Source organism: Atheta coriaria, unplaced genomic scaffold (genome assembly GCF_025399875.1).
Source record: "Atheta coriaria isolate IRGN ID8LTWV9N9 unplaced genomic scaffold, Caltech_Dcor_3.1 hic_scaffold_1_pilon, whole genome shotgun sequence".
In the NCBI taxonomy this organism is placed as follows: Eukaryota; Metazoa; Arthropoda; class Insecta; order Coleoptera; family Staphylinidae; genus Dalotia; species Dalotia coriaria.
The window spans coordinates 1,825,784-1,853,317 of record NW_027045443.1 but is presented as its reverse complement, the minus strand read 5'-3'; the positions used below and the strand labels follow the sequence as shown (position 1 = coordinate 1,853,317).

The window sequence follows — 27,534 nt, the reverse complement described above, 5'->3', positions numbered from 1 at the left end:
TTCACGTACATACGTCAGAAAAGAAACTTCTTTCTTTTCTGGCATTTATTTATTTCAAAGTCAACCGAAAACTTAAGCCGACTCATCCCGGCTTTCAGCTTTTCTACGGTTCCACAAATGGTATCAAAATGAATGTATAAATATTGGGAAATACGCAAGATTCAACAACGTGTCGCAACTTCGCAGGTTCCGAGTAAATTTCAATTGCGGTTGCACACAATGAGGTCATCAGTCGTGGTGTGCATTGTGTGGGTATATGTGTGTTCTGTGCTGAACCGTTAAGTTCGTAGTAAACGCGAGGCAGAATGTGTGTCTCCGGCGATTCGTCACGTCAGTGTGCGTACCGGCGCGCGAATCGTATTCATTTTCATTTCCATGTAATGCGAAAATTGTTTGCGACACGCCGCAAACGTGCGAGCGTGAAATTTTAATGGTAATAACTTAACATACAGCTTGATAGTACTTGAGGGCGGGGTCGATCGGCAACGCGTCTGCGGTGTGCATCGTAATTATTCTTCTTCCTCGAACGGGTATGCAAAGTCGGTCTTGTGCCGATTTAGGAAGGCGCCGAACTTGGTGATCACCGACGATTCGGTTTCCACGAACACGTCGTCGAAGTCGTCGAGCATGCTACTGGGAACTGTAAAAGACGATTTAATAGCGATATTTTTATGAGCGCTCCAGCGGTTTTTGTTTATACGACTTTTTCGTGGGATCGCAGCGGCGCGATTGATTTATTACCTTGCGGCAGGATGCCGAAATCGCCGAAGATGTCTTGGTCCTCGCCGTCGCGCACATAACTCCAAATTTGCAAGCATTTCAGCGTTTGAAGAATCTAGACACCAGACACAACACACACTCATATTTGCAGAGAAACCAAAATAATGATAAAGTGCTCACCTCCACAAGATAATAAATGTCGACGGGTTTTATGATGTTGAAGCGAGTGCAGAGGCGATTGAAAGTGATACACGGATAGCTCAGGCAGTGGGACAGAATGATCGACATCCATTTCTCTAGAATTTTATCGTCCACGGTGCCGTCAATACGAATCCACGGACTGATCCTTAGACGATACCCTCCGTAAATACTGTAACAAACAGGCACGCCATGTGTCTTCTGAAGAACTATAAAACATAATCTCCTACTTGTCACTTTGTGGATTCTCGCTATGCAAATAAATACTCCAACTATGGCGAAAGTTATGATGCACGAAGAAGTGATTACAGACACCCACACGTAACACTAAACCAGTTTCAATCACATGCTGTAGATGCCTAACGTCAATTCCGGGAAATTTCCTCTGCAACAATCAGAATTAATTAGTATCATCCACTGATGTAGCAAAGCTATTATTTTTACTTTTATGTCAGTGGAAGATGCCCCCAAGACGTTTTTCGTGTAAATGTAATTGGCGAGTTCCTCGGCTTCAGGTTCTAAGTGCAATTCACTTTGATCCATTTGAATGTTGCGAATTAACGCATCGTTGAGTACTTTTCGGAGAATTCCGTCACTGGCATTCGAGATGTCCTCGTGCCAATTTTTGAAGACCGCATCGTCTCTGGTCTGCAGTTCGTTGAAACGAATGCGGCAGGTCGGATAACGCACGATGAAGTGCTCGTTTAGCTTCTCGAGGCGCTCGTCGTCGTCGAGTTCGGGGAACAGACCCTTCGTGAGCATGAACGCCATGTCGGAAATGCGCCAGCTTTTGTGGCGCCGATCAGCTTTGCCGTAGTTTCCGAAATCGGCAATTTTTGTTGTTTTGATTGCTCGTTCTTCCGAGTCTTCCTGTGACTCCACAACGTTATCCTCAGATGCAGAAACTGGGACATCTGCAGGAATAGCATCAGTGGTATCTACAACACCAACAGCAGAAGAACTTTCTTCCTTATTTGCTACTATAGGTACTATTTCAGTTGGAATTTCATCAGGTGTGGTTTCCTCAGTTTCCATTGCTTCTTCAGTTTCCTTCTTACCACTTTCATCTTGCATATAGCTACGTAAAGTGGTCTCCAGTTGCTTGATAGTATCTGGATCATAGGTTCCATCTTCAGTCTCCTGGGACTTCTTCATCAGCTCGGTGTAACGCTGTGTCAACTCTTTGATAAGCTCACTGAAGTCACTCATATTCGGATTCAATGTGATAATATCATCCGGCAAATCAAATACCCAATTGATTCTTCGAGCTGCTTGGAACTCGCCAATACACAAACCATGACCATGTTCAAATCTCTCAAAAGACAGACCCTTGGTCTTGAAATGCTCAAAGCGTCTCATCATAGTCATGAAGAGTTCATGCGCCTCAGTAAAAATACAATGCGGAAACTGTGTGATCTGTTTGAAGGTGTAATTGAAAGACAGATTGTAAGTGATACCACTCATTAGAATAGTACCTTCACAACCATTCTTCATTTTCTTCCCGGAAATAATTTGATAATCCCGCATGTTTACCAATGCAGTACGTAACAAGTCCTCTGTAAATGTTTGGTAAACTTTGAGCAGTTGAAACGGCCACTGTTGATCATTGGTGGCGTTACCACCAAGGGAACAATGGATAACAGACTGGATCGTATCCAAGTTGACACTTTCTTCATCTGTAGGATCCTTACAGAAGTTATCTTCGTTTGTCATATGTGAATCAAATCTATCAATCATTCCAGGTTGAAGATAATCCTTAAAAACCACTTCATTCACTTCCGGTTGTTCTCGATTCTGATTTAATTTATAACGCTTCCAGGCATACAGCGCCAAATAGGTAAAAGCAATATTCAACTGCGAATCAGTTATAATATTAGTTGAGGTTCGTTTGAGATCATTACGAAGTTTCCCAAAATGTTTCTCCATGTAGAAATCAGCTTGTATTTGAACATTCGACCCATCCTTCTGATCGTTAAAAGTGTTCCGTTTCCGCAGCTGTATTAACCTCCGTCTATACGCCAGTGAAGTTTTCTTATTCTCCAAAGGCAAAACCCGATGGATAAAATCCCGTATCGCTGTAGTTCCCACAGAACGTTTTTTGTTAAATGCGGTCAGATATTCCGTGCAGGCCAAGCACACAAGGACAAGTTTATCCTCCTCAGCGTTGAAAATCGCTCGACATTTTCCCATTTTCTCTAAAATATTCTTATCGATCATATCCACGCGAATACGCTTCTTCTTGACAACCTTGCGCGGATGAACTTTTCGTAGAACTACGCTCTTTTTATAACAACGTGCTTGCCTCTTGGCCTTGCTTTTCCGGACACGTGTGACTATGCTTTCCGCCTCTCGTGAGTTGCAAACCTTGAGTTTCCGGATCCTTCGAATGTGTTGCACATCATGAGACCTGATGGGTCTGAGTTCCTCCAAATGTTTTCGTCGCAAACCAGTGGTGTGATGTAGACTACTAGAGTTGTTTTGGGGAGTTCGCGAATACCAGTACCAGTTCTTTTGTACATAGAGCCAAATAGCACTATCGGAACAACATGCCCCAAGACCATCACCAGGAAGGTACCCAATATCATTCCTTGCGGCACTTTCGATTGTCTGTGGCTTTAAGGTAGCTACCAAGAGCGGTTTCGCATGCACGTACTCCAACTTGATACTCTGACCGATGACTGACCCACGACTTCCCAGTTTGGTATTGATAGCAAAATAATACATATCAGACCAATACTTTTCAACAGCTGTTGCATCCGACAGCGTATACTCCATCCGAGGGTATTCTTTTTGGGTAATATGGTGATACCCATGCTCACTAGAAGTGGTATCATATATCACCGCCTTTGTATTGAGATAAATGAAAACCTGGTCCTTTTCGCGCATTTTCTGTGGTCCAAATTGTACCAGACCCATATAAGCCAAGTAGCAGATAATTTCGTGCAGAGAAAAAATATACTTCCGATATCCAAGCAACGCGTCCTGCATGCTTACCGGCAGGTTTTTCACGATGAAGTGTTTCCGCACTGGATGATTCAGATAGCTGGGCAGCTCGGGAATTACGTATGTCACATTGTACATCCGCACAAAGAGTGAAACAGGCAGACGCAGAAAAATATCCGAGATCAATGCCCAACCATCAGGCCAATTCTTATGTTTAGGCAGAGGCGGCACAAACATACGCCAAGTTGCTTCGCGTTGATACAACGTAGTAGCTTCCTTCATCACACTGTCAATGCTTTCCATCTCACAGTGGTTGAGGAGTACATTGCGGGCTTCTTCGCGTGAGAGTGCTGATCCCGTATAACCACGCATGACATAAAACAAAAACTCGTGCATGATACGCATTTTCGTCACCTTTGGACTCGATCCATAGGTCCTGCCAATGAATCGGTTGTATTTAAAACGTCGCGGAACAACTGGTCCATGATCTTCTTCTTCAAACAGTTTCCGTTTAGCATACATCAGAAAACTGTTTTTAAATTGATCTACAATACTTTGTATTAAAGTTTCTGCATCGGCTTTCGGATCAGTGATGACGTTCTTTGTGCGTATACAATTGTGTAATTTAAGAATAATTTTAATAATGACAAAGTCACCTCCGCGAACAAGAATGGTGAAAATTCGCTGCAAGCTCTTTCGATCCACTCTGGCATTATACCCTTCGGCCTGCTCGCTTTGATTCACAATCGAATACATTTTAATTAGATCAATAACCGTCTTCTGGTTGTAAATTGTTTCTTTGATTAATTTAACGCGGCTTTGTAGACGCACTGAATTACTAATCAACGTCCTCCATGATGTGAAATGCTCCGGGGATGTCGACAATACAAGCATTGTTTCAATGTCTTGATTATCTTTCGTATGGCTCAGAATACGCGGCTTGGGACCCATGAACATTTCCATATCCACATTGAAGAAATTCTCCGGGGTCATGCTTTCCTCAACTGAGGACGCGGGGGTGGAATCAATTGCATCAGCGAGCGGAATACTTTGTGCGTTGAACCTGTCACGAAGCTGCGCATTCTCCAGCTCAAAGTGCTCTATGATCGCAGTCTTCACCGATTCCGGAACTTGCTCCCTTGTAGACGTATGCGTGGCATGCATTCCACTAGCCACAGACTCCAATGTATCTAATTCCTCAAAGCGTTCATCATCCGAGGATGATAAAGGCTCGGAAATGTCGATCTCGTCAGCAATATAGGCATCAATCGGCTTTGGAGTGAATTCCGAGTCGAGCAGGAGTTTAAAAGGTTCAAAAGTTTTAAGCTTTCGCTTTGAATGCCGCACAATTATATTACACCGATCCTTTACATATCTATCACTATTTGTAGATGCAATGTTAAACAGACAATTGGGCACAAAGGACGAGCCAGTATTTAATACTCCCACATTCTTCGTGCATTCCAGGAAGCTAAAGATGTTATCTTTCTTTACAATCGAGCGATCCTTAGACGCTCTCAAAGGCCGTAAATTCTCGACTTCAAAGGAATGTTGATTCGCGAAGTACGTATTTAAGTTGTCGTTATCTTTGGCACGTCGCAGAGTCTCTATAATTGTGTAGTTATTAGAGCTGGGCTCTATTGTCTCCTGTTCCGAAGTGTAATCAGAGGTTTCCTTTAGAATGCTTGGTTCTATCTTGAGAACATCCGAAATAAAATCGTAAGTTTCATCATCGACTTTCATTTCTTCATCATTGATTTCTTCAGATGTAACATCATTATCTTTCTTATCATATTCCGTCGAATAGTAGACTAAATAATGTTGGCGTTTGGAATCCCTCATGCTATGGTTTATTAGACGTGCGGTCATCAAATTTTTACACATATTTCTAGCTGTGTAGTGATCAACATTCGCAAGAACGCTGAGCGCCCGCAGGGTGATACCCTCGGGGCCAGCTTGCCGAATCACCTGATATACCCTCTGCCTGCTCATAATTCCCAAAGGGGCAACACTGGCCTGCTCTGTATCACAAGCATCCTTTATTTCTTCATCCTGTTTATCACCTTTGAACATTGATTGAATGTTTAGGTTCGGATTGCGCAGTTCAAACACACGTAGAAGTTTTTCTCGTTCCTTCTCCTTCTTCTTCCGCCACTCGGCGTTGTTTGCGTTGGGATACATTATCCGATAAGGCACTGTCACATCAGTTTTTACGTACTGCCGAAATTCGGGAGTTTTGATGATCTTCGATATTTGATATTTGTCCCAGGTAGTTGCTCCGAGTAGATGCCGTAGTTCCATGTACTCCATTCGACATTCCGGCTTGTCTTGAATCATCTTGACTATGAATTCTGTAATCCGTTGACGCTGGGACTTCACTTCAGTATAAAACCGTCGGAGATGAATCAAACCACTCGTTTGTGTATTATTTTTCTCAGTCCGCTGATTATAATTCTGCTTATCGACTAACCGCATTATTTGGAGAAGATTTCTGTAGTAAAACAGTGTTTTCGGGTCACTCACCACCTCGGAGAGAGATTCGGGTCCGGTGGTGGTTACTCCTTGACGCCTACCTCTAGCTATCCTTTCCAGAATATAATACTGGTGAGGAGTCAACATGCCTTCAATGTCTAATAATCGCGGGTCCACAAAAGGACTTATCAGAGTGATGATACGAAGTGTTTGGGAAGCTACCAACACTAAACAGTTGCCCAAAACTTCCGCATCCTTTAAACTAAACTCTTGAACCTCAATTGATTGCCGCTCATCGTAGGTGGAACATGAACCGATCTCATTAGTGAGAACATTATTTATTGGCTTGTACGGATAAGGATCATCACCTTCATCTCCAGGGGAAAATTTCAGCTTGGCACGAGGATTGTTTAATTTATAAGCTTGTATTTGATTCATCGCTTTCACATTGTTCCACACAAACTCCATCAGATGACGACCGAGGGGTTTCACGATAGATAAACTTATTGCTAGGCGTAACCAGAGAGCTTCTAATGTGATCCCGTCCAAACCCTCAAGCGCAATTTCATCGAAAGCCGTCGCGATTATATTTTGACCCCCAAATCCGCTAAAACGCGCATTGTCCCCCGGTATTGCGATAGAACTTTCTTTAAAAATCAGGTTCTCAGAGATCTCCGCTTGCGTATCGCCAGTTTCGCCCTCATTCTCTACCTGAGAACTTACGTCACCTTCTTGATCGCTGGATTGCAGAATGGAAGCGTCATTTTCAGGAACCGGAGCAACGGAAGGATCTAGTTTAGCACGTTTTGCTTTACTTTTAGGCTTGGGCTCTTTCGAAAGGGTTCTTTTAGGACGCGAGACTTTGATTGCGCCCATGTCAGTCACAGAATAGACCGGATCAAGTTTGGAAGTTTTCGTAGGTTTTTTTGATGCTTTTGCAGAGGATTGTGCACTTTTGTTACTCGTTGATGAATCCTGAGAAGTCCCCGAATCGATGAGGGACTTACGTTTTGCCGGCGTAGACATGATTACAAGAAATTTAAAACCTGTAACAAAAAAAACAAGAAAGCAATTTATACGAGATAGAAAAACGTCAAGTAAATATTGACGCAAGCCTACACCAAATACTCTAGGCGCCGCCGAAGTTACCATGAAGCGATTCGTTACGAAAGGTGAGCAGCGCGCGACAAGAAAAAATATGAAGTCTTGGAATTCACTTAGTTCGTCTTATTCGCGCCGTGGAGCACACAACCGCAAACTTCGGCGTATTTAGTTTAAATCGCCCCATCGATTCGTCAATTTATAAATAGATTTCCAGGTATTTGTGTATTCGGAACAACGTAACCGCGGCGTCAGGGGGTCAGGGGGATACGTATAGAAAAACAAGTGCACAGTGGGGCGGCAGACCGTGACACAACGTACCGCCGCTCGGAAAATCGATGCCAATTTTCTTTTTCACATATATATATATATATTACCTTGGATTCGGCGCGCCGCCCGTCAACCACTAACAATACACATTAGAAAAACGATTCAAAACACGAGTTTTCATAAAAGTCGGTCATTAACTAAATGCGGCTTCACACGCGCAAAAAATACTTTTACAAACTACAATAAACAGCATTCTACCACGAATTGTATCGGAACCTATAATAACTGAGTTACAAACTCGCCAAAGTGATAATAGAACATTTTATTGCATTTTTTTTCGGAATACAATCGCGACAAATGAATGAAAAACAAAAATAAAAATAAAAACCAAATCAAATCAATATAATAACATCAGTTTACATGTTTTAATTGGAATCGAATGCAAAATGAATGAATGTGTGTATGTATGCACCTACCGAAATGATTGGTACTACCGTCGAAGTAAATTTTGCTGCGCAAACAAATTCGCGGAACCGAAGCCATGCAGTAATAATGAATATCATATCCTGGCTTGCGGCACATTTTCTTATTATTTGCCAGCATAGAAAAAACTTTGACAATATAAGTACGCGACGCATTAAACCATTTCATAAAAGCGTAGATTATGTATAGTTTCAGCAGGTTTTAATACGTGTAAGTAGGTATATTTAGTTTACTGGGTCATCGCCGTAAATGATTCTTATAGGTCAAGTACTTTTCAACAATAGCCTGTGTCATGTGGTTTGCACATCGGTGCATTGACTATCGCATATTTTGCACATGCAAAAGTTTGCAATTTCGTTGCGTACGCATATTTTTAATTACAAGAAGTTTAATTAAATGTTGATAGAGTTCGCTGAAGGCAAAGTTTGCTGTGCCGGGAAAAGGTAGTACCTACAAAAAAATAGATGCGTTTCAATGAGAATCTTGGGAACACGTCGAACGCGATGGCAAAATAGGAAAATATTGTTGAGGCAGGTACGGAGAAAACCTATAAATTGAAATTCAGTTAAAATACGGTAAAAATTATTTGCAATCGGTGTGATCAACAGTTCCGCAGAATGTAAACAAATGAGTACCAAGAATTCCGTGTGCCGACAAATTGAAGCCTGTGTAAAGCGTGCAATCAATGAAAAAACTGAAAAATCATGTAACCAACGAGTAATGAGACTGGATCGCGAAAGCTGCCACCACCCAATTAAAAAAATACAATGCAATTTTTTTCTTCCAAGGTAATTTTGTTTCTAATGAAATGCACTGATAAGAAATTTATTAACACACGTGTACTACTTGTCAGCAGTATTCAAAAACCACAATATCGCTCGAAATTCGTCGAATGCTCATTTTAATTACGAGCTCATTAACATTTTTGGTTCGCTGTCGAGCGCGACAACGACTTTCCGAGTAAAGAAACAAACACGCATTGTTCGAGCAAGATTATTAATTAAGGAGTAATCTAGCGTGGTCACACTTTCCTTGGAAGTGCCCAAAGTGTAAACTCGCTCGATGATGATTAGGAATTGCGATTAGCTGGGCGTACGGGCTTACTGCAGGCCAGCAAGAATGAACACAAACAAGAATAGTGATAATTAATCATAAGCCGGATGTTGATACGCTGATAAAACGAAGCCGGCGTTACGTAAAATTCAATTTCTTAGAAAATGCGCGGTCGCTCGCATCGATCGCAGCGCGCGCGTGTGACTTGCGACTTTCGCGCGGCGTTTATATGAATATTAATTTTCCGAAAATACGCGTCCACACGCGCACGCAGCATGTGTCGACAAAGGCGTAATTTTTCGTCGGCGCATTAGTGCCCTATGATAGAGAGCGAAGTGTTATTGCTGATGTCGCTTAACGAGCGCCAACAATAAACATCGGATTCCCAGTATCGACGATACTCCCGACGAAATAAAAAAATGCTCGCCGCGTTTGTTTACCGATATGTCCTCGTTATCCGCGACTTCTACGAATTTTCACACCGCCGCTGTTGATAAGCAGTGTAGAGGGTGGTGTGTATTTTTAACAGGTGGTTACTTCGGAGCGTGCTACGCATTAATAATAAATTATCGATTTGTGAATATACGGCGCAAACGCCGCAAGCGTTTTGTTTCACGCAACTAGTTGTTCCCGGCCCTCCCCGGCGCGGGAAATAAAGGTGCGATGTTTGTTTGCTCTAGTTTTTTTTTTCTGTTTTGGCAAGAAGCAACTAGAAACACATAAAGTTGATAGGTGAAGTTAATGCGTCCAACGAAACGGATGATTTCCGAGAAGCCGAATATTGCGAGCCGCTCGCCTTTTGGCTGGCGCTAAATTCTGAGTATTATTACATCGAAATTACCGTACTCCGTATGTTGCATGCATACATACTGTCACACACACACACACATGCACAGGACAAACGACGAAAATATACGCGCTTAGAAATTAACCCAATTGTGTGCGCCTGCCTGCCTTGTTGAAGCGTTGGAGGACGAAGAATAAACGCAAACAAACACGACGATTGAGAAATGTATAAACTACTCGCGAGTTGCTGGAAACAATGTTTATTGCGCGCTATATATCTCAATTTAATGCGCGGCGATTGATTAAAAAAATGTAATTGACTACCGAGAACCTCGCTTCGTTTATACTTTTATAGTATTTATGGATTATTTATTCCGGGACGTCTATATTTGGAGGCTTCCACTTAATCGATTAATTATTTACTTTGCTTCGATTCCAGCTAAAGGCGGCGCGGTTATTATTTGATAGATACTGTAGGTAGCTACGCACGCTTTTCCGAAAAGCGTTTCGGAAAGTATTTACAATAAATGAGAATGTCGAACGTAAAGCGCGCATGTTTATTTACTTCTCTTGAGCCAAAACCCTGCTAGAGTGCTTTTCGTAAAAATATGGATGGGATATACGCCGTCATTCTCGGAATTATTATTATTTAAATGAAGGTATCTCTTGGTGCTCGTGCTCGTGCTAGAGCGCGCGTCGTATTATGCCTTAATGTCTACGTTTCATTCCAATTTATGCGCGGAAATGCGATCAGAAATTGATGGAAACGCAAATGAAGAACATTTCCCATCTTCAACTGCATATTGATTATTTCCATAGTCATAAAACTGCGACTATTATTCAAAGAATTGTTTTGAAACTTAACTACTTTTTCCTCCGAAGTGAAGTTACTTTTATTTACTTTTAGTCAGTAGGAAACAACGCGGGAATTCCTAATGAAAAGCTAATTAAATTTTCCAAATCATTTGAGGTGAATTGAATAATTGATGTATTCTACCAATAATTCGGCATTTCACATTACTTTGAAATGAAATCCCCGCACAGAATGAAACTTGTTGGAAATTATTATTTGTGCTGCTTGCACAATGCGTAACTCCTAGCAGGAAAGTACTTACAGATACACTTCACTTGAGGATTACACTCCAGCAAATATTAGGTGGGAAATTCCAGTTATACCGCTCGAGTTTTCACAATTCATGATTTCATTTCAGCCTGCCACCACCCTTAAAATAAATTATAATACTAATTCAGCACAATACTGGATGCAGCAAAATGCAATGCTCGTTAAAGTCACGGTTGGCGGAACGTGGCTTCGATTATGCAATAACTGTTATTAAATTAATAATAATTTGCACGTTTCGCCGAATTAAAACCGTATTTACATTAACTCTTTGATATTATTAGATTTCACAATAATATCAAAGGTATTTTTGGTAACCGTTTCCAAAAATCATGCGCGGCAACGCCCCGCCAGGAATCGATTTTCGAGTGAAATTTTCACTAAATCTGCAACAGTGCCATCCATGCATTTGTTCACGCCTACCTCACTGGTAATATAGTGGGTTACATCAACAATACCAAAATGCCTGCACATCCAATTTGCATTTCGACTCTAATTTCGGCATAGTTTTGCGTACTAGATCCAGGCGCATAACAACAACTGGAATCTGCGGTATGCGACTCGTTACAGCGTGATTGTGCATCGATAATGAGAAAACATACGCTCTAATGAATTAATCGGTAATGTGTAGTGGCTTCGCACCGTATGTGAATTCCGAGGGTGGTCTGTTTCGAGTGATTTCGCAGAACTCCCACGCGTTCCTGGTGGTGAATCGATGCGCGCGTTCTAGTTACTCGCCAGTTCGTATGGGTGCAGTCAATTTTGGTCGTACGTGACTCACATTCGGCGTCTGTTTAATTTTACCACCGGCGTATTGTATTTATACGCCATTATGGCTCGTATTATTCCTTTTAAAAATGAATTTCTGTGTTATTTATAGACGATGCGTAATGTCTTTTCACCTGGCGTGTTTACACACGCGCGTAATCGTCGGCGATTCGCGCGAAACGTTAAAGAAAACGAAAACGACGAGCACGGTAAACATTACCGGCATACTAATCGTCGTATTTACACCATACTCGACGAACAAAAAAAAAATCATATTTTCTAGCAAGCCTTAAATTTCCAATAATGAAAGAATAAAACGGAAATTTTATTATCGCCATTCAAAAAAGTTGAAAATATTTACTCTTTTGTGTGATTTATATCTTTCCGCGGAGATTACTATTATCAGTTTTGTGATTACAGGAGAATTCACGCGTACGTTTGAAACGAAAACTAATCGCTGCACAATTAGTCAGCGATGCGTGAAATACCAGGGAGCTGATCACTTCTACGAACTAGAGGTGAGACAATTAATTGCGATAAAAAAAAAACACAGCACAGGCGTTGATAGAACAAATATCATTTTAATGGCGAACACACGGATAAACAATGTTTTTGATTGCAGCGCTCCTTTTCACGGAAAGTAAACAATTAGATGTGACAGATGTGTTTGTTTTGTCTCATTTCAAGGTAGGGTGTGTGTGTGTGTGTGTGTGTGTGTGTGTGTACACTCATACTCATTGTGCGAAAGGCTGTAATCATATCGAATGTGCATGTTTTACGAATTTGAATTAATCAGCACTTGTAAGAAACGATGTGAACGCCAGCAAACATCTCATGTACACACACGCGATATTCGAGATTTCAAACAACTAGTCGTGATGTCGCTCGCTCGTCGACTGAAATGTTTTAATTATGAACACAAGCGCTTAATGAATATTTAGAATTAACAGTTGTAATTTAATAGAGCAGAGATTAAGCACGCGGCTGTAAACGAAACAATCAGTGGCAGTGGCAAATATCTTACGCAAGAATTTCTTATTCACGACAGAAATCGATACGTCTGTCAATTCGATGCATGCCACCGATTCCCGTCATGCAAATCGTTGGACGGCAGTATTATTCGTTTAGTATGCGATCTTTAAGCTGTGAGAGCCGTAACGGTTTTTACAGTCGCAATAAAACTGAATTTTGCAGTAGCTAAGTTTTATGATTTCTTCGTTTTCTCGCATCTTGCAAATGCAGAAATGCTCGGCTTTTCACGCGTCTCGCACGGTTCCCAGAGCCGAATGTTTACGAAACTATAAAACGCTAAAAGTGCTTTCTGAAAAGTCGTCGTCGTCGCCGGCCGGCGGACGGTCGGTCGGTCGCGATCCGCACGCCGTTTTCGTTGGAAATACTTTGCGCATTGCGCCTCGGCGAGCAAGCGTCGACTCGTGGAAACGTTTACGCCGAAGACGTTGCGCGAAAACTATTAGCGCAGCTGGGGAGCGCCTACCACGAACACACGGCGCTACGATGCGACGCGGGTAAGTGGAAGTCACGGATGACGACAACGCCGAAGAGATGCAGTTGACTTACATAATGTGTGCACACACAACCGCGCGCGCAACACGTCACCACCGGCAGTTGGAGAGCAGCAGCGTACGAAGAGACGAGAAACCGGCAGATGCTGGCGCGAAGGGTACCTCGCAACTACCGAGAATTTCAGCGCGGCACCAGGAGGGAACAAGTTCTCTCTTCTCACATCTCCAGTCTCCACGGGCCGCATCCATGACATATGGCGCCGCGCATCGCACAATCGCACACCTATTTCGAAACCATTATCGAGAAATTCCCATCGCATTTTGCATTACTACCAATACTCATTATACGTATTAGAACCAGTACATTCGAATGATGACTTGTCAATCTTATCATTATACTTGCCTTATTATTCATCACTCAATCATTCTGTTTTTTTTTTGTGTGTTTGCAAGTACAGTTCCGTGAATGAGCTACATACCTATTGACTCTATCACCATAGTATTCTATAGATAAGGATTTGCCGCAATTGGGTTTCGTCGAATCGAAAAATCGCTTAATTCATATTTCCGCGAAGCAATTAACGCCATAATATGTTATTATACACACTTGTACATGCGTTTTATTCCAGTTTCAGATAAAAATCGCATTTGAATAGGGCTTCAAATATATGTAATCAATACACAAATATTAAATGCACGTTAATAATAGTAAATACCTACTTGGTACGCGCGCTCGGTGCAATCCACTTGTAATGCAGGCGCCGCACAACAAAAAAATCCATGAATTCACCCGGCCATTATAGGTGCGCGCAAATTTCGGATTTAAATGGAACGAATTTCAATAAAATAAAATTTCGCGCTTTGTTTATTCGAGTGGCCCGGGAAATTATAAACCTGTTACGCGTATTTTGGATGATAAAATATTGCGAAATAAAAACAAAACGAAAGTGTTTTTTTTTTTTTCGTATCCAAAATGCGAAATTAAGAAAACGCACCGGTTTGAACCGATGTGCATTTACGAGGAAAACTAATAATAGGTTATTCCGAACTCTTATCTACAAGGGTCTGTATCGGATAGTAAGATTCAACCTTACTACGAATCGATTGAAGCGAACTATTTATAAGTCACAGTCGAGTGTGATTCACTGGAATACGTATTCGGTTAATCAGGATGTTTCTTGATATTTTCGTCGATTTTAGGTACGATTGCGGGGCGTTGGCGTCAATGCTCGCCGTGATTCATCTGCATTTGGCCGAAGAAAACGAAAAACGAGACACGGTTGTCATGCGTTTGCGTTATGCAGATAGTTACGGCATAACGAGAAGCTCTTTAGTCATGCACGGTTAATTTCCTTTTATTACATTTCTTCAGAATAACTAAACAAAACACACAGCAGAGAAAAAAAAGTTCGAGTTTTTCAATCTTTACAAACATTCGGACGAAATTCTTTCAATTCTAGCGGAACGCGCTTGTCTGGGCGGGCTCTTACCTTGGAACACATAAAACGACATCCAAAACATAAATTACTAATAAGAATTTGGACGATTTCGAGACTCGGATCGTAATTTTCAGCGTCTGGCGACCGAACGTGCACGCAACACGAGCGTACGTAATGTTTGTTATTCGGTACAATTATTTGTCTCGGTGTGTGTGTGTGTGTGTGTGTATTCTGAGCGCCCGCAAGGCATGTGTCTATTTGTAATTGCGCTCGTGTAATTGTGGCCAGCGCGCTTTCGTCGCGCACCTTCCGCGAAGCGCGAGGATTCCCTGAAGCGCGGTGGCCGTGCCTCTGGTGGCACGTCCGCGCGACACGGCGTGCATCCATCCAGCAGGATTTCGCGAAAAATCCGCCGTGAACTAAGCCGCGGCGGGCACGAAATTTATGTTGCAGTATCGGCGTGCATGTTCATGCACGACCCGTCATGATTCAATGCGCATTGTGATGCGATACGTCTCTCAACAAAGCTGGGGAGCTTTGCACGAAGAGGCGGCAAGCCGCGGTAGAGTAATTGGACTATGGTAAAGAGGAGATGATTCCGGCAGTCAGACGGTATTGAGCCCTTTGATGCGGGATGAAAGCGCTGTATCATAACCAAGAGGACTTATTTCGGAATATGTGAGATGAATTGCAGCCGAAGGTGATTTTCTGTAAGCTAGGCCCCGCATTCACGAAAGCCTCCATAGACTTGTGAGACCCGCGCCCGTCCGTCTTTGGAGGCTTTTAGCGAGAAGTGAAAACACGTTCCGGTTGTTTCTCGGAACGGCTGCGGTCTGATGGCGCACGATTTGGATACGCGCGGAGAGCCGGCCCGAGCTCAGAAAGCGGACACATAATACCGCTCTCCTCGGATACGCGCGCCGTGCTACGCTTGGTACGCAGAAACGCGCTGGCATCCGAGAATCGTCGGCGACGCGAGCGCACTCGCACGCAAAGCCCAAAACTCCAAACCCCGACGCTCGACGGTGGCCCCTGCCGTTCCCCGCGCTCCCACGCCACGCGTGCGCTGCGCCGCTCACGCGGGATGCTTGAGGTTGAGCTTGAGCTCATGAGCACGTTGTCATATCGAACCGAATTCCTTCAAACTGTTTGGTGTAAAGTTGTGAGGTACTCACAATGCGGTACTCCGAAGCACAGGCGTTGTTGAAGGCTCGCAGAATCCAATAATGAAAGCTCGCTGCACCCATGCACCCGGCACTGCGCACTGGTGGGGTGGAAGATAGCCCCGATTGCCCTACGAGACGGATTTTCGCGGCGAGCGTAGGCCAAACGGTAGCGATGGCGTGCGCGCGCGTACTTGGCAACGCTGCGACGAGTATACTTACCAACTCTCCTCGCTCGTGGACTGCGGCGTAGTGGATCGAGCAGCACGAAACAAAATTCATTCGCAACGCGCTCGTCGTACGGCCCGGTCCTGCGGTCTCGAGTGCGCAGCGTCGAGTAGTCGTGAGCGAAGTTACAAGTTTGCTACAACTTCGAAAACTCTTCCAACTGCATTGGAAGGTATACCATCAATCGGGTACCACTTCAGAATATCCTCAAAAGCAACTCTCAATTTAAAAAAAATTAAAGCGCGAAATTTAGTGCTACATAGTTTGATCGGTGCTGCCACAAAGAGACAAAGTGAGTGCGCGCAACTTCTTCGGGCGTAGAAAGGAAACGGATTATTAAAAATAGAACCACGTTCCGAGACGAAGGCCCCCGGAGAGAGGAAAAGTGCGTGTGCATCGTATCAAAACACGAACTGGCGAAACATGTGCTACTACAAAGTGAAGCAACGGACGAACTAACAACTCTCATCGCATTCTGATTGAACCGACGTTCAGTGGCTCGGACGGAATTCCAAACTCTAGTCTCCAAAGCAGTCCACGCGCAGCGGTGGAACTAGCAACTAGATATCGGTTTAAATCCTCGTATAGTGCACGTTGATACGTACCAGCTTCTCGCAACTTGGATTAACATTGAACAATTCCTCAGTTTGTGTGCCAGGGAATACTACGAATCGCCTAATAATAACCGGCGACGTTTTTGAATACGTGGAACGATAAAAAATTCAATTCCTAGCAGCAGTACGCCTGGATGGAGTCGTTCCAAGTTGATGTCCACGTTTCCGATTTATAGGTAGGTATTTCCTGCCGTGCCCGCGGCTGTAATGAGTTTTCGTGTAAGCCGTATGCGCTCAAATGCTTGATGTGCGCCCTCGGATCGCCGATGATCAATAGAATAGCGGACGCGAGACGAGACGGTCATTATCTCTACCACCAATTTGCCCCGTCGTGCGCTCATTGCATGATCAATTATTCAAAGCGCTCTTCACTCTGACATCGCCAGGGTCTTCGCTTTAATTAACTCATCTATCTATTTTAATTGCCCCGTCAATCAGGTGGATCTGCAAATCCATAGATCAATGCTCAATGCCTTCGCCACACTTCTGATATTGGCCCACTAACAATGTATTGTCAATTGTAATGCACGTGTTCAGCTAAGTATAAGATTTGCTTGAAGGTAATGCATGTTGAATAATATGAGAAGCGCATTGAGTTAAAACTTTTCTCCACCCACGTGTCGTCCATGTCTCGTCTTGCGTTCGTTATTAATGTTGTGATTTTAGTATCCATTCACGAACGGTTATTAAAACCGGCAAAAATGCCACAATGATATCGCGAATTCGCGGCCGGCCGAAATGCGTTCGTGGAAATTGAGTGAATTCGCGGAAAGTTGCGCAAAGTATCGAGCCAGGCCGCGGCCGCGGTGGTTTACTGCATTTCAGGCGCTCGCGCGCTTTTACGCGCGCACAAAAATGTTATTTTTAATGACATTGTCCGTCGTTAAGTGCGAAATGTGTCCGAAAGCGTGCATTTTCCGTTCGAACTTTCAATGACGTGCAAATGTTTGACCTTCCCGTTTTAGCGCGCGCGATCGATGCAGCGCTGACACTGATTCTGTTACGATGTAATTACGGCGTCCTAATTAAGCCACTTATACCAGTAATTATAATGCGCAAATGTAAATAATGTAATCATCTGGAATCGTGAATGCATTTGCGCTCGGCGTTCCTGGAAGCGCCATCAACCGACTGAGTGCAGCATTGGTTTCGTGGAACGCCGCCTGCCTCCATGCGATTGCGGCGAACAGCTGACTGAACTCGATTTCGCGCGAGTCGTCCCCCCGCGTGGATGATGCATTGGAAAAACGATGATAACCGGTCGGCACCGGCGATACCACGCCGATGAATGAATGGTACCATTCATATTCGATGAACATCATCGCGGTCGCACTCTGCGATTGTTCCGCGATGTTCATTCACGCTGAGTGTGGTTGTTGTCGACATCCGCCTCCCGAGCGAAAATTTTCGATAATGCGAAATTATCGTTATCGCTGTGTAACTAACAGGTGCCGGTGCATCTGTCCGGATTATATTCAAAGTATGCGCACGATTTGAATGGAATGCGCTGCGCTTCGCTCTGCAAATTGACCGTTGGTCGGACCGCGCTGCGAGAACACCGAGAGAAAACGCGAAATCTTTTCGCCGAATTCATCGCGATTATTATACGCGCATATTTTTCCTTCGCACAGCATGCGGGGCAATACATGCATGCACGTCTCTGTATACAGAATCGGTCCGATTCCGAGAGGTCGATTATGTTCATGTTCTCTATCTGCGAGAAACGGTGGTCTGGCGTTCGAGCGGCAGAAAGAGAGAGGAGTTTTTTTTTTCTTCTTCATCAAGTCGAGGCCGGTTCGTGCACCGCTGCGAAACCTATCTCGGTGTGTCGAGTTCCGCGAAAGTGCGCCAATCGGTCTTCCTGGAAGGCCTTTCCACTCTCCTGCAGCCGGCTGCCAGTCTCGTCGACCGCGCGCCGTATCGCCGAGATTCTCGAGCAAGACGCTACCGCACCGCGAAACACCTTGCCGCACACTTCGGGGCCTAGGTAGCGGTGGGTTATAGGGACTTGGGCTCACGTGCTTCAGCAATAGGCAAGCATCTTTTGTTAAAATCGTATGAATGCTGCTCTGTTCCAACAAGTCTATAGAAATTGACAAATGGAAAGGACACCCACCTGCACACCACAAATACGTAGAACTCCCGAACACAGTGTGTGTGCGTTTTATAATTTTTGCCGAAAAGAACTGACGGAAGACCGTGTTTCCAGGAATTGCTTATTTTCGGCGCGAGGTACAATTTGCAGAATGTTGTTTACTTGTCGTGCTCACGCTCATTCTGTTTCGCCAAACTTTCTATGAAGTCATTATTTATACACTCAAGGTCGATGTAATCGCGTGTTAATTTGTGTATTTTAAAGCGTTGCGCGCTACTCGTGGCTGGTCGCGAAAACGGATCGCGCGTTTTTTGTGTCTCTTACACGCTTCGCCTGAGACAGTCGTAAAAAGTATTGATCTAAGCAGAAGCATCCTTCGTTCGGCGGTGTGTGTGTGTGTGTGTGTGTGTGCGTGAGGAGCGTTCGGGGCCGCTTTTCGTGTCAGGTAACGGTATCATCAGCTTCTTTCGTCGGTCGGCTTAAATTCGCGTTTTGACGAATCGAGGTCGGCTCCACGGTGCGGGTCGTCACTTTCGCCAATTACGCTCTGTAACAGCCGGCCGCGGCTTGCTGCTCACTTGCGTCACCTTTCTCCGGATGATAATTCCTTGAACAGTTGACTCCGATAGCGTCAAATCGACCCGCATCGTCACTGTCGGCCAGGGCGGATCGATCAATGTTTATAAATAAAACGCGGTGCCATTGAGGCAATGAGGCAATTACGACCCGCTATGGACGTAAATCATATTTGTGTGCATAACATACGTTTACGACCGCCGATTGTGCGGCCATAGCGCGCGCGCCACACCCGCACGAGGGTCAGTTATATGTCGACAGATTGAGTTGACGATGTGAATGTCGTCAATGATTGATTTATTTCATTGATGCGTAAACAAATAGCTAACTTGTTTTGTTTCTGCTCTCTTGTTGTAGATTGAAGTTTAACACTGGCATGGCATGTGCCTGCAATGATATGCCGTAAGACGAACACTGTGTGCCCGAAATGCCAGCACGAGTTCCCCGTACAATGGACGAGCGCGCGGCGCGGCCGGCACGACATGAACGGCGGCGGCATCGTCCAGACGCCGCTCAGCCCCCTCCAATCCCCCGATCCGGCGTCTATCAACGTCTTCATCACACCGCCACCATTCGCAATGGTACCACCACAGCTGATGCCACAACCGGCGCCGATCGTACACGTGGTACACCACCATCATCACCATGTACCACCACCCGCTCCTATCATCCAACTGCAACCACCGCCCGTGGGCAACGCGCATCCAGACCTACCAGCGCCAGATACCGTTCGGGCTCTTCGCCGGTCCGGCTGGTACTACGAAAACATCACCTACCAAGACAGTCAGGAGTTATTAAAGGACAAGCAACTGGGTACATTCATCGTTCGCGATAGTTCCGACGCACGCTTCCTGTATTCACTGAGCGTGCAGACTGAGCGCGGTCCTACCTCCGTCCGTATTCACTATACCAACGGGCTCTTCCGGCTGGACTCCCAGCAGCATATCCAATCATCGATGCCCTCATTTCCGAGCGTCATCGAACTGGTGGAGCATTATGTGGAGCAGTCGCGGCGAACCAACAGTCCGCACGTTTGGGTCGATCCCAAAGGCAAGATGTATTCGCCGATCACCATCACACGACCGCTGGTCAAGGAGGGACAGAAACCATCCACACTCAAACATCTCGCGCGGCTCGCGGTCAACGCCGCTGTGAAACGGCATACCGCTTCGCCCATTACCGCCCCAACCATATCGCAGCTCGAATTACCCGCGAGTGTTAGTCAATACCTCACTGAGTATCCGTATTCGATCTGAAGGACTCCCCCCAGCATTCAGACGTTAACCAAAGATATATCTATCATAAACGAATTTAATACGAATAGGGATAGCGCGGAGTACCTATACATACTCCTCTCACACACCGGAAACGAACGAAATGGACGTTCGAAGAGCAGTGCGAGTGCGATGGAGAATTTGGTGGCAGTCGCGGAACACAGTATTGTATCATCTATCATTGCCGTTTTGCCATTTCACTGTGTAGTGTAATCATCAACATGAGCGTCACCATCACACATCGTGAACTACGCATAACCATCTCGGTCATAATAAGTTGGCGATTAGATAGAATAATAAATTGTATGTACATAACAAGTGTAAATGAAACGATCGGTGTTGACACCTTGCACATCAACACATCTCACACATGCGCTTCACTTGTATTCACTTATTTATTTATTAGCATTAGCATTCTGCTCCTATGTTACTCATTGTTACGATAACTTTGATGTTTGCGCCGTTGACGTCAGGAGCGTATAAAAATAATGTAAGGCGTACAACGAACAAAAAATTTCATTCTCACTTTTCACACTGACACACACCGAGATTTCAGTTTGCAATGCGCCCGGAATTTCCACTCTTTATTAAATCAATCGTTATTATCGGTGTGTAAAGTAAACATTCGCCGATGCGTGCATCCACTTACTCAGCCTCAATATAACTGTATTGTCGTGTTACGATCAGAGTGGAAAATCCACTCATCTCTATACGTCTACATCAGTAATATATATCAAACCATATGAAAAGTGTAAATAAATGTATTATAAAACTCAATGTACTATTATACGTAAGTAGATAATTGTATTTATTATTATTATAAAGCTGGACACGATTTTAATAAGAAGAGAAGTTCAAGTAAATTATTTATTTATGATAAAAAAACAACAGCGTGTCTTTTTTATTTATCTTCGCCATGGATTTCTACGTTATTATTGAGTTTCAGGATTTATCAAAATCGAAAACAAATGGAGGGTACTTCCGGGAAAGCCATTTAATATTTTCGGGCAGTTTTCATAATGAAATTCCAGGAACAAAGCGCGGCTGTTTATAAAAACAGGCTAAAAAACATTGAAGTTGGAAGTGATAGGCGGATGACCAGCAGGAAGACTGTAGCAGCAGTAGGGTTCAAATGAGACCCATCGCCGATTTAAAGGGCAGTTTTTTTTTCTCTTCGCGTTGCAAGCGATAAAATAAAATAACTTTCATCTGCAGGCGGCAAACGTCAATATTTACATTAACTGCGACCTTCGGGGTGGATTGTTACAAAATCTTTCTGACAAAACCTTTAGACAGATCTGACGTCCGTCTGATATTCAGCGTCGCTTCGTGGAAGTCGAGATTTTTATTCGTTTATCACATTTTTTTGCAGGCGCGGTCTATTTTTAGCACGACATCGAGAATTGTTTTTTCCTGCTTCGGCGAAAAGCGAACACATGGACTAAAATAACACACCGCACGTATACAATAAGCAGGCAATTAATAATATTACGCATTAACGCATGGAATTGAATGCATGATTATTGATTCGCTGTGCATTTGCATAACGCTGTCATCTGACATTGAAGGTGCGTTCGGTGGAAGAATCATTAGTGTGGGTGTAAATTATGAAAATGCGCGACACTCCTCGATGCGTTCGAGCGCATGCAGACAACAAACACCTGCGCTGTTGAGCTATATCGGAATGGCATGCGACGTGCGCATTGTTTTTTTTTTCTTCCTTTCTTTCTGCGCCTGCTTATAATGCGCCGCCAAGCGTTTCTTTGTGCGTTTTCCTTCCATTGCGATTAGATGTATCGATTTTATTATCGCCCGCGTAGTGAATTCTGAGCGTGAGGTCAGGACCATGAGGGGAGACAGCCAACCTGTCTCCTACTAATTCAACCTAGGCGGGGCAGACGCAGACATTAGCATTTCTACAAATCTACGCGTCTATCTTTACATTGATACTTGAGACTGTTTCATTACAGCAGACTTTTGAAGTTTCTAAGTAAACTTTTCAGCGGAATAAAGCATACGTAAACAAATTTAACTGAAAAACACATTTTGGCATTAATGTACGGGAGAAAGTCTTGTTTGTTGAGGACTATGTTATCACAAGCTTTGTGTGGCCAAAATAAGGAACGAAAACATTTTGATATCCTTTATAAAATACCTGCGAGTAATTTTTAATTCAAGTTTTATGCATAAAATCTAAATGATCAACATGAAACGTTCAGTTGTCAACATTGCGTAGGTAGGAAAAAACGTGTGCAAACAAAAAGTGAACCAAGACCTCGCTTGGATGTTAATATTAACATTAAACAGTCTCAACTCTCTTAATACGTATTCCATGAATTTTAAAGCGGACGTTAAAGTTTTACGCTAACTATTAAGTGAATTATCCTTCTGAAATCTTAAAGCTTTTAAACGGACGCGAAATGCTCGAATTTGCATCAAAATAGATGCGATGTTTATTAAGGAAAAGGAAGCGAATACAATCCGCGTGTTTTTCAAATATTTTCGTATCGAACATTTACAAAAACAAACAGCTCCCGCAAGCAATCCTATCATTACCTGCCCGGAAAAATACGCCCGACAAAAAACTAATTATAGGTGCGTGCAGCGCGTGGCCCGGCGCTCTCATAATTGCAGCAGTTGAGCTAATCTACGGCAATTATAACGTAATGACGATTTTCTAAAATTCGCGGAACGAATGCTCGCCCGTCGGTCGGTATTGTCCAGGTACGCAAACACGAAACCTGCATGCCGGCGAGACCAGCGTGACACCGATTTCTACAATAATTTTTAATGGCTGTAATTGATAAAAAAAAAACGCGGCGTCGGTTTCAATTACACTCTCCCAGCTGTCTGGGCAAATTGATTTCGCCGAAGCGCAGTTAATTTTAGCCGACGATTTTTATATAATACAGGAAAGTCGTTCGGCCTCTGAGCAAACATATAATTTTTCATCGCTTAACTTACATCGGCGGAACTTTCACGCAGAGCGCGTGACACTTTTTGCTTATCAAGTTTTCTACGAACACGCTGAGAAGATGCAATAAGGATGAGCCTGTCAGACTAAGCGCTTGCAAGAAGTTAATTGCGATTACGTGCGGTAATCAATTGCCATTTTGTTCTAATGGGTCGCGTAAAACACACTTTTTTCTCCGATGAAACGGCAGCAAGAAACTCGGCAAGAACACGATGAAGATGAGTCGCAGGAAGGTTTGACTTTGTTTCAGACATGTGAAGACACTGGAGGGATTATGGGAGCAGGAAAATAAATTACATCGATAAATTCCGATAAATCATTAAAACGAGTCGACTTTATTGCGCAGAGAGCAGTCTGGGCGGGTTTTAGCCATTAGCGCGCGTTTATGCTCCTCGCTTCTGAAAACAACTAGTGCGTTTAGTTGTCGATAATTAACACGTCAAGTGTGCGAAAATGATGAACTTGTACGACAACACAACTACCGACATAGAAAAGATGGCTATACAAGTATAACTATACTGTGTTTGTATTAATTAAGAATATTGAAGCAAAAAATAGCAAAAAATCGTTGGTTTTTCGTTATTAATAAATTCTTTGAAGGGGACACTCCCCTTGAATGACAATGTCTGTATAATAACAATAGTAATAACTTGTTTACTACGATCTATCAGCGTCCCATCGATAACTCATCAACATTACAAAAACAAACATCAATTTAAAACCTCATGGTCAGGCCTGTGTTTGTACACATAGTTATTATATTGCAAAACAAACACTGGGCCCCATTCAAGCAACAATCGTTTTGGGATTGCAGAGATCTATTCATAGATCTGACTATACCTTCGTAACATGCTCGTCCTAAATGAGAAAATATTTTATCTATATTCAACTTACTGTATGTGGATACTGTCCGTTGGTCCTAGATTACACTCACGCGGTTGTCCTTAGCCCATTTGCGAATAACCTTTGCGATTTGATCAGCCTGGTTGGATGTACTGTTCCGCAGGAGTTGCAGAACATCGGACAGCACGTCCGGCGCGAACTTCTTCGCCACGACTCCCTGTGTTAGATGCACAACGAGATTGGTAATGGTTTTCACATGAAATCGTTTTCATTCAAGTGCCGAAAAGGAAAACGCGCGCAATAGCGTGCCGGTATAACGGACTTAGAACGTGTGGTCTGTGGTTAGAGCAGCTGACGGTTATTCAACTCGCAGTACACCGCGCGACATCTAGCGTCCACCGGTGCTTTCCCGCGCGATTTTGATCGCGCAGACGTATAGGTTGCACTGCCAGTTCAATATGTGAATAAATTCGCGTCGCTGATGAGTGTTTCTAATCAGATAAACAGGTAAAACACGAGATAGTTCATGTTTCGAAGATGGAGGACCTTGTAAAAATCACTTTTTGATTACCTCCGCTGTTTGTTGAGCAAACATCACGCCTGCAGGTCTGATTAAAGTACGTGTGAGGAATAGTAAAATACTAGGAGCGTAGAAGCAGTAAAAATGGTAAGAATTGAATTGTAACTCACTTGAAACACGCCGCAGAGCGCGCCGCGCTTGCCCTCCCAGAATTCCGGATTGGGCTCCAAGCGATCCAGCATGTCGAACGCTTTGGCCGCATACCAAAACTGGCCCATTCTGTACGAGTCGTTCGCGATCATCAGCAACAAGTTGAAGCTCTCCGACGACGTGTCCATTTTCAAGTACAACTCCCAGGCGGCGTCCGGCTTGCCATTCATAATGTAACATCTCGACAGATTCGAAATGTACACATAGTCATTTTTTATCTTTGGATCTTCAATGAGCAGAAACGTCTCCTCTGCTTCGCGGTATTGATCGCAGGCAGTCTTCGCTTGCGCGTAATTAAAATTAAAAACATCATCAGAATGTAGGTAGCTTTTAATTGAGGTTAGATAAACAAGAACTTCCTCAAACTGTCCAGCGAGGAAGAAAGAGGCGGCCATGCATTGTCGCCCCGGGATGGTGTCGCATTCACTGGAGGAACTGCCTACTAGGTGGAAACATTCTTCTGCTGTTTTGATGTGTTCAGCCTGAAGAAAACAGTACGTATTATAACTTTCTATAACAAGTTGAAAGAGATACTTACCGAGTTCAAATCTTGACCTAACGCTGCATTCACGACCGCTTTCAAAATATATTCCTGAGGAACAGCCGGTTGTAGATCTTTGAGGAGATCATAGGCTTCTTTGGTATCATCTTGTTTGAGGTAGTAAATCACAAGATTGAGTCTCGCCTCAGTGACTACGTCTACTAAAGGCGGGAATACTTGCATTGCACCTTCCCCACCTCGGAATACAACCAAGTTATGTTTAACCAGGTCATGACCAAATCCTGCATTTGCACTTTGTTCAACAATACCGCGGATTTCACTTTCTGCGGCAGCTCCATTGTACAATCGGAAATGGTTGCATGCTTTGAGATTTGTAGCGACTACAGAATCTGCATACTGATTCAAATACAATCCGAGGACATCCTGGGAAACATCGTAATAATCCAGCTTGTAATAACACAAAGCAACGTAGACATTCAAAGCTAGATTTTCTCTATTTTGCAAAAGCAGTCTTTTGTAGATATCTATAGCTTCCTGATAGTGAGCACGCAGGTAGTGTATAGCTGCCAAACTAAGTTGATCCTCCAGCACATCCTGCAAATCCTGATGATGCTCCATAAGTGCGGCCTCATCTCCCAAATTATGAGCGAGATGAAAATTGAGCCGGTTTTTCAATCCAGATGCACTGGCTGCACTCAAAACATCACGGGAATGATTATACATTCCCAAATAGAAATAACAGCATGCCAGATTGACCATCAGGTGCTTGCACTCTGGATGGACACTGTTGCCGTGCTCGTAAAGCGTGAGGGCGCGTTTGTAATCGCCCTTGTGGAAGCAGCAGTAGGCCATCCAGAGATCGATAAGGGAACTGTGCTCTTGGTGTTGTTTGAACTAAAAATATAGAAAAGTATTATTAGAAATCGAGTTTATTTCAGGCAAACAGAACGCAATTTTCAGCCGGGGCGTTGATGGGCTTAGCGCGCGGGTACCTCTAGAAAGGTGAAAGCTCCGGTGTAATCCCGTTTCGCCAGGTAGTCCTCGAATTGGGGTGACTTTTTGTTTGTGGCGCTTACATTGCGGACGCTTTTCGCCGATCCGCTCGACACGCTCAACGCCGGCTTGCTTCGTGACAAGATCTGCAACAATCAATTAATAGCTGAGTGCTATAATCAACAGGTAGACGAAAATGGGCCCAATGAGTTGATCATTGGATAACTAACCATACTTCGTTACCAGTGTGAATTAATCGAGCTTCAAAAACAGCGACGTAAATTTAATAGCACTTTGTGTGTGGTTTGTTGGGTTTTGTAAAGCTTTGTAAACGCGTGTAAAGTGTCATAGAACTGATGAGCGTTGTGTTTGTAATGTTTGTTGTGGGCAATTGCTGTCATAGCAACATGTTGGAGTCACTAACAACACAAATTAATCCATTGAAAATCCAGCATCATTTAAACTTTACGTCATAGAACTAATTGTTTCTATATTACCTGTTTATTATTATTATTATCATGTGTTTGTTAAAGGTTTTAGAGAAAGTTGTCTAGGATTCTACGGTGTTTCATCGGCTGCGGTGTCCGAGTGGTTAAGGAGATGGACTTGAAATCCATTGGGTTCTACCCGCGCAGGTTCGAATCCTGTCCGCAGCGTGTTCACGCA

General features: G+C 43.6%; 2 protein-coding genes and 1 non-coding gene across 9 annotated transcripts; 2 read left to right on the top strand and 1 right to left on the bottom strand.

Moving 5' to 3' along the window:
* Nucleotides 1-27,347, bottom strand: Ttc26 (tetratricopeptide repeat domain 26). 7 transcript variants are annotated; one of them, XM_065309747.1, is made up of 6 exons: nt 24,695-25,239; nt 1,363-7,379; nt 1,149-1,303; nt 901-1,090; nt 742-835; nt 1-640 (listed from the first exon to the last, which is right to left on the bottom strand). In XM_065309747.1, exons 2-6 carry the CDS (start codon nt 7,357-7,359, stop codon nt 510-512), a joined length of 6,567 nt encoding a protein of 2,188 aa, XP_065165819.1. In that variant the 5' UTR covers nt 7,360-7,379; nt 24,695-25,239; the 3' UTR covers nt 1-509. The 7 variants fall into 7 exon arrangements, with proteins under 7 accessions (XP_065165819.1, XP_065165834.1, XP_065165827.1 ...); XM_065309762.1 differs by lacking the exon at nt 24,695-25,239 and adding an exon at nt 16,262-16,336; XM_065309755.1 differs by lacking the exon at nt 24,695-25,239 and adding an exon at nt 16,052-16,170.
* LOC135797421 (suppressor of cytokine signaling 2-like) lies at nt 16,280-21,714 on the top strand. The gene is made up of 2 exons (XM_065309788.1): nt 16,280-17,057; nt 19,910-21,714. The coding sequence occupies exon 2, from the start codon at nt 19,945-19,947 to the stop codon at nt 20,806-20,808; it is 864 nt and encodes a 287-aa protein (XP_065165860.1). The 5' UTR covers nt 16,280-17,057; nt 19,910-19,944; the 3' UTR covers nt 20,809-21,714.
* A 95-nt stretch (nt 27,348-27,442) lies between the features above and the next one.
* Nucleotides 27,443-27,524, top strand: TRNAS-UGA (transfer RNA serine (anticodon UGA)). The gene has a single exon. It is a non-coding gene; the product is annotated as a tRNA-Ser (tRNA).
* The last annotated feature ends 10 nt before the right edge of the window (nt 27,525-27,534 follow it).

Excerpts from the sequence above, each read along its gene's own strand:
- Ttc26 (XM_065309738.1), bottom strand. The coding sequence starts at position 13,757 with ATGCGATGGGAATTTCTCGATAATGGTTTCGAAATAGGTGTGCGATTG. Across the intron at positions 1,304-1,362 it reads CATCTTCCACTGACATAAAA|AGGAAATTTCCCGGAATTGA; the intron begins GTAAAAATAATA and ends TGATTGTTGCAG. Across the intron at positions 1,091-1,148 it reads GAGAATCCACAAAGTGACAA|TATTTACGGAGGGTATCGTC; the intron begins GTAGGAGATTAT and ends TGTTTGTTACAG.
- LOC135797421 (XM_065309788.1), top strand. The coding sequence starts at position 19,945 with ATGATATGCCGTAAGACGAACACTGTGTGCCCGAAATGCCAGCACGAG.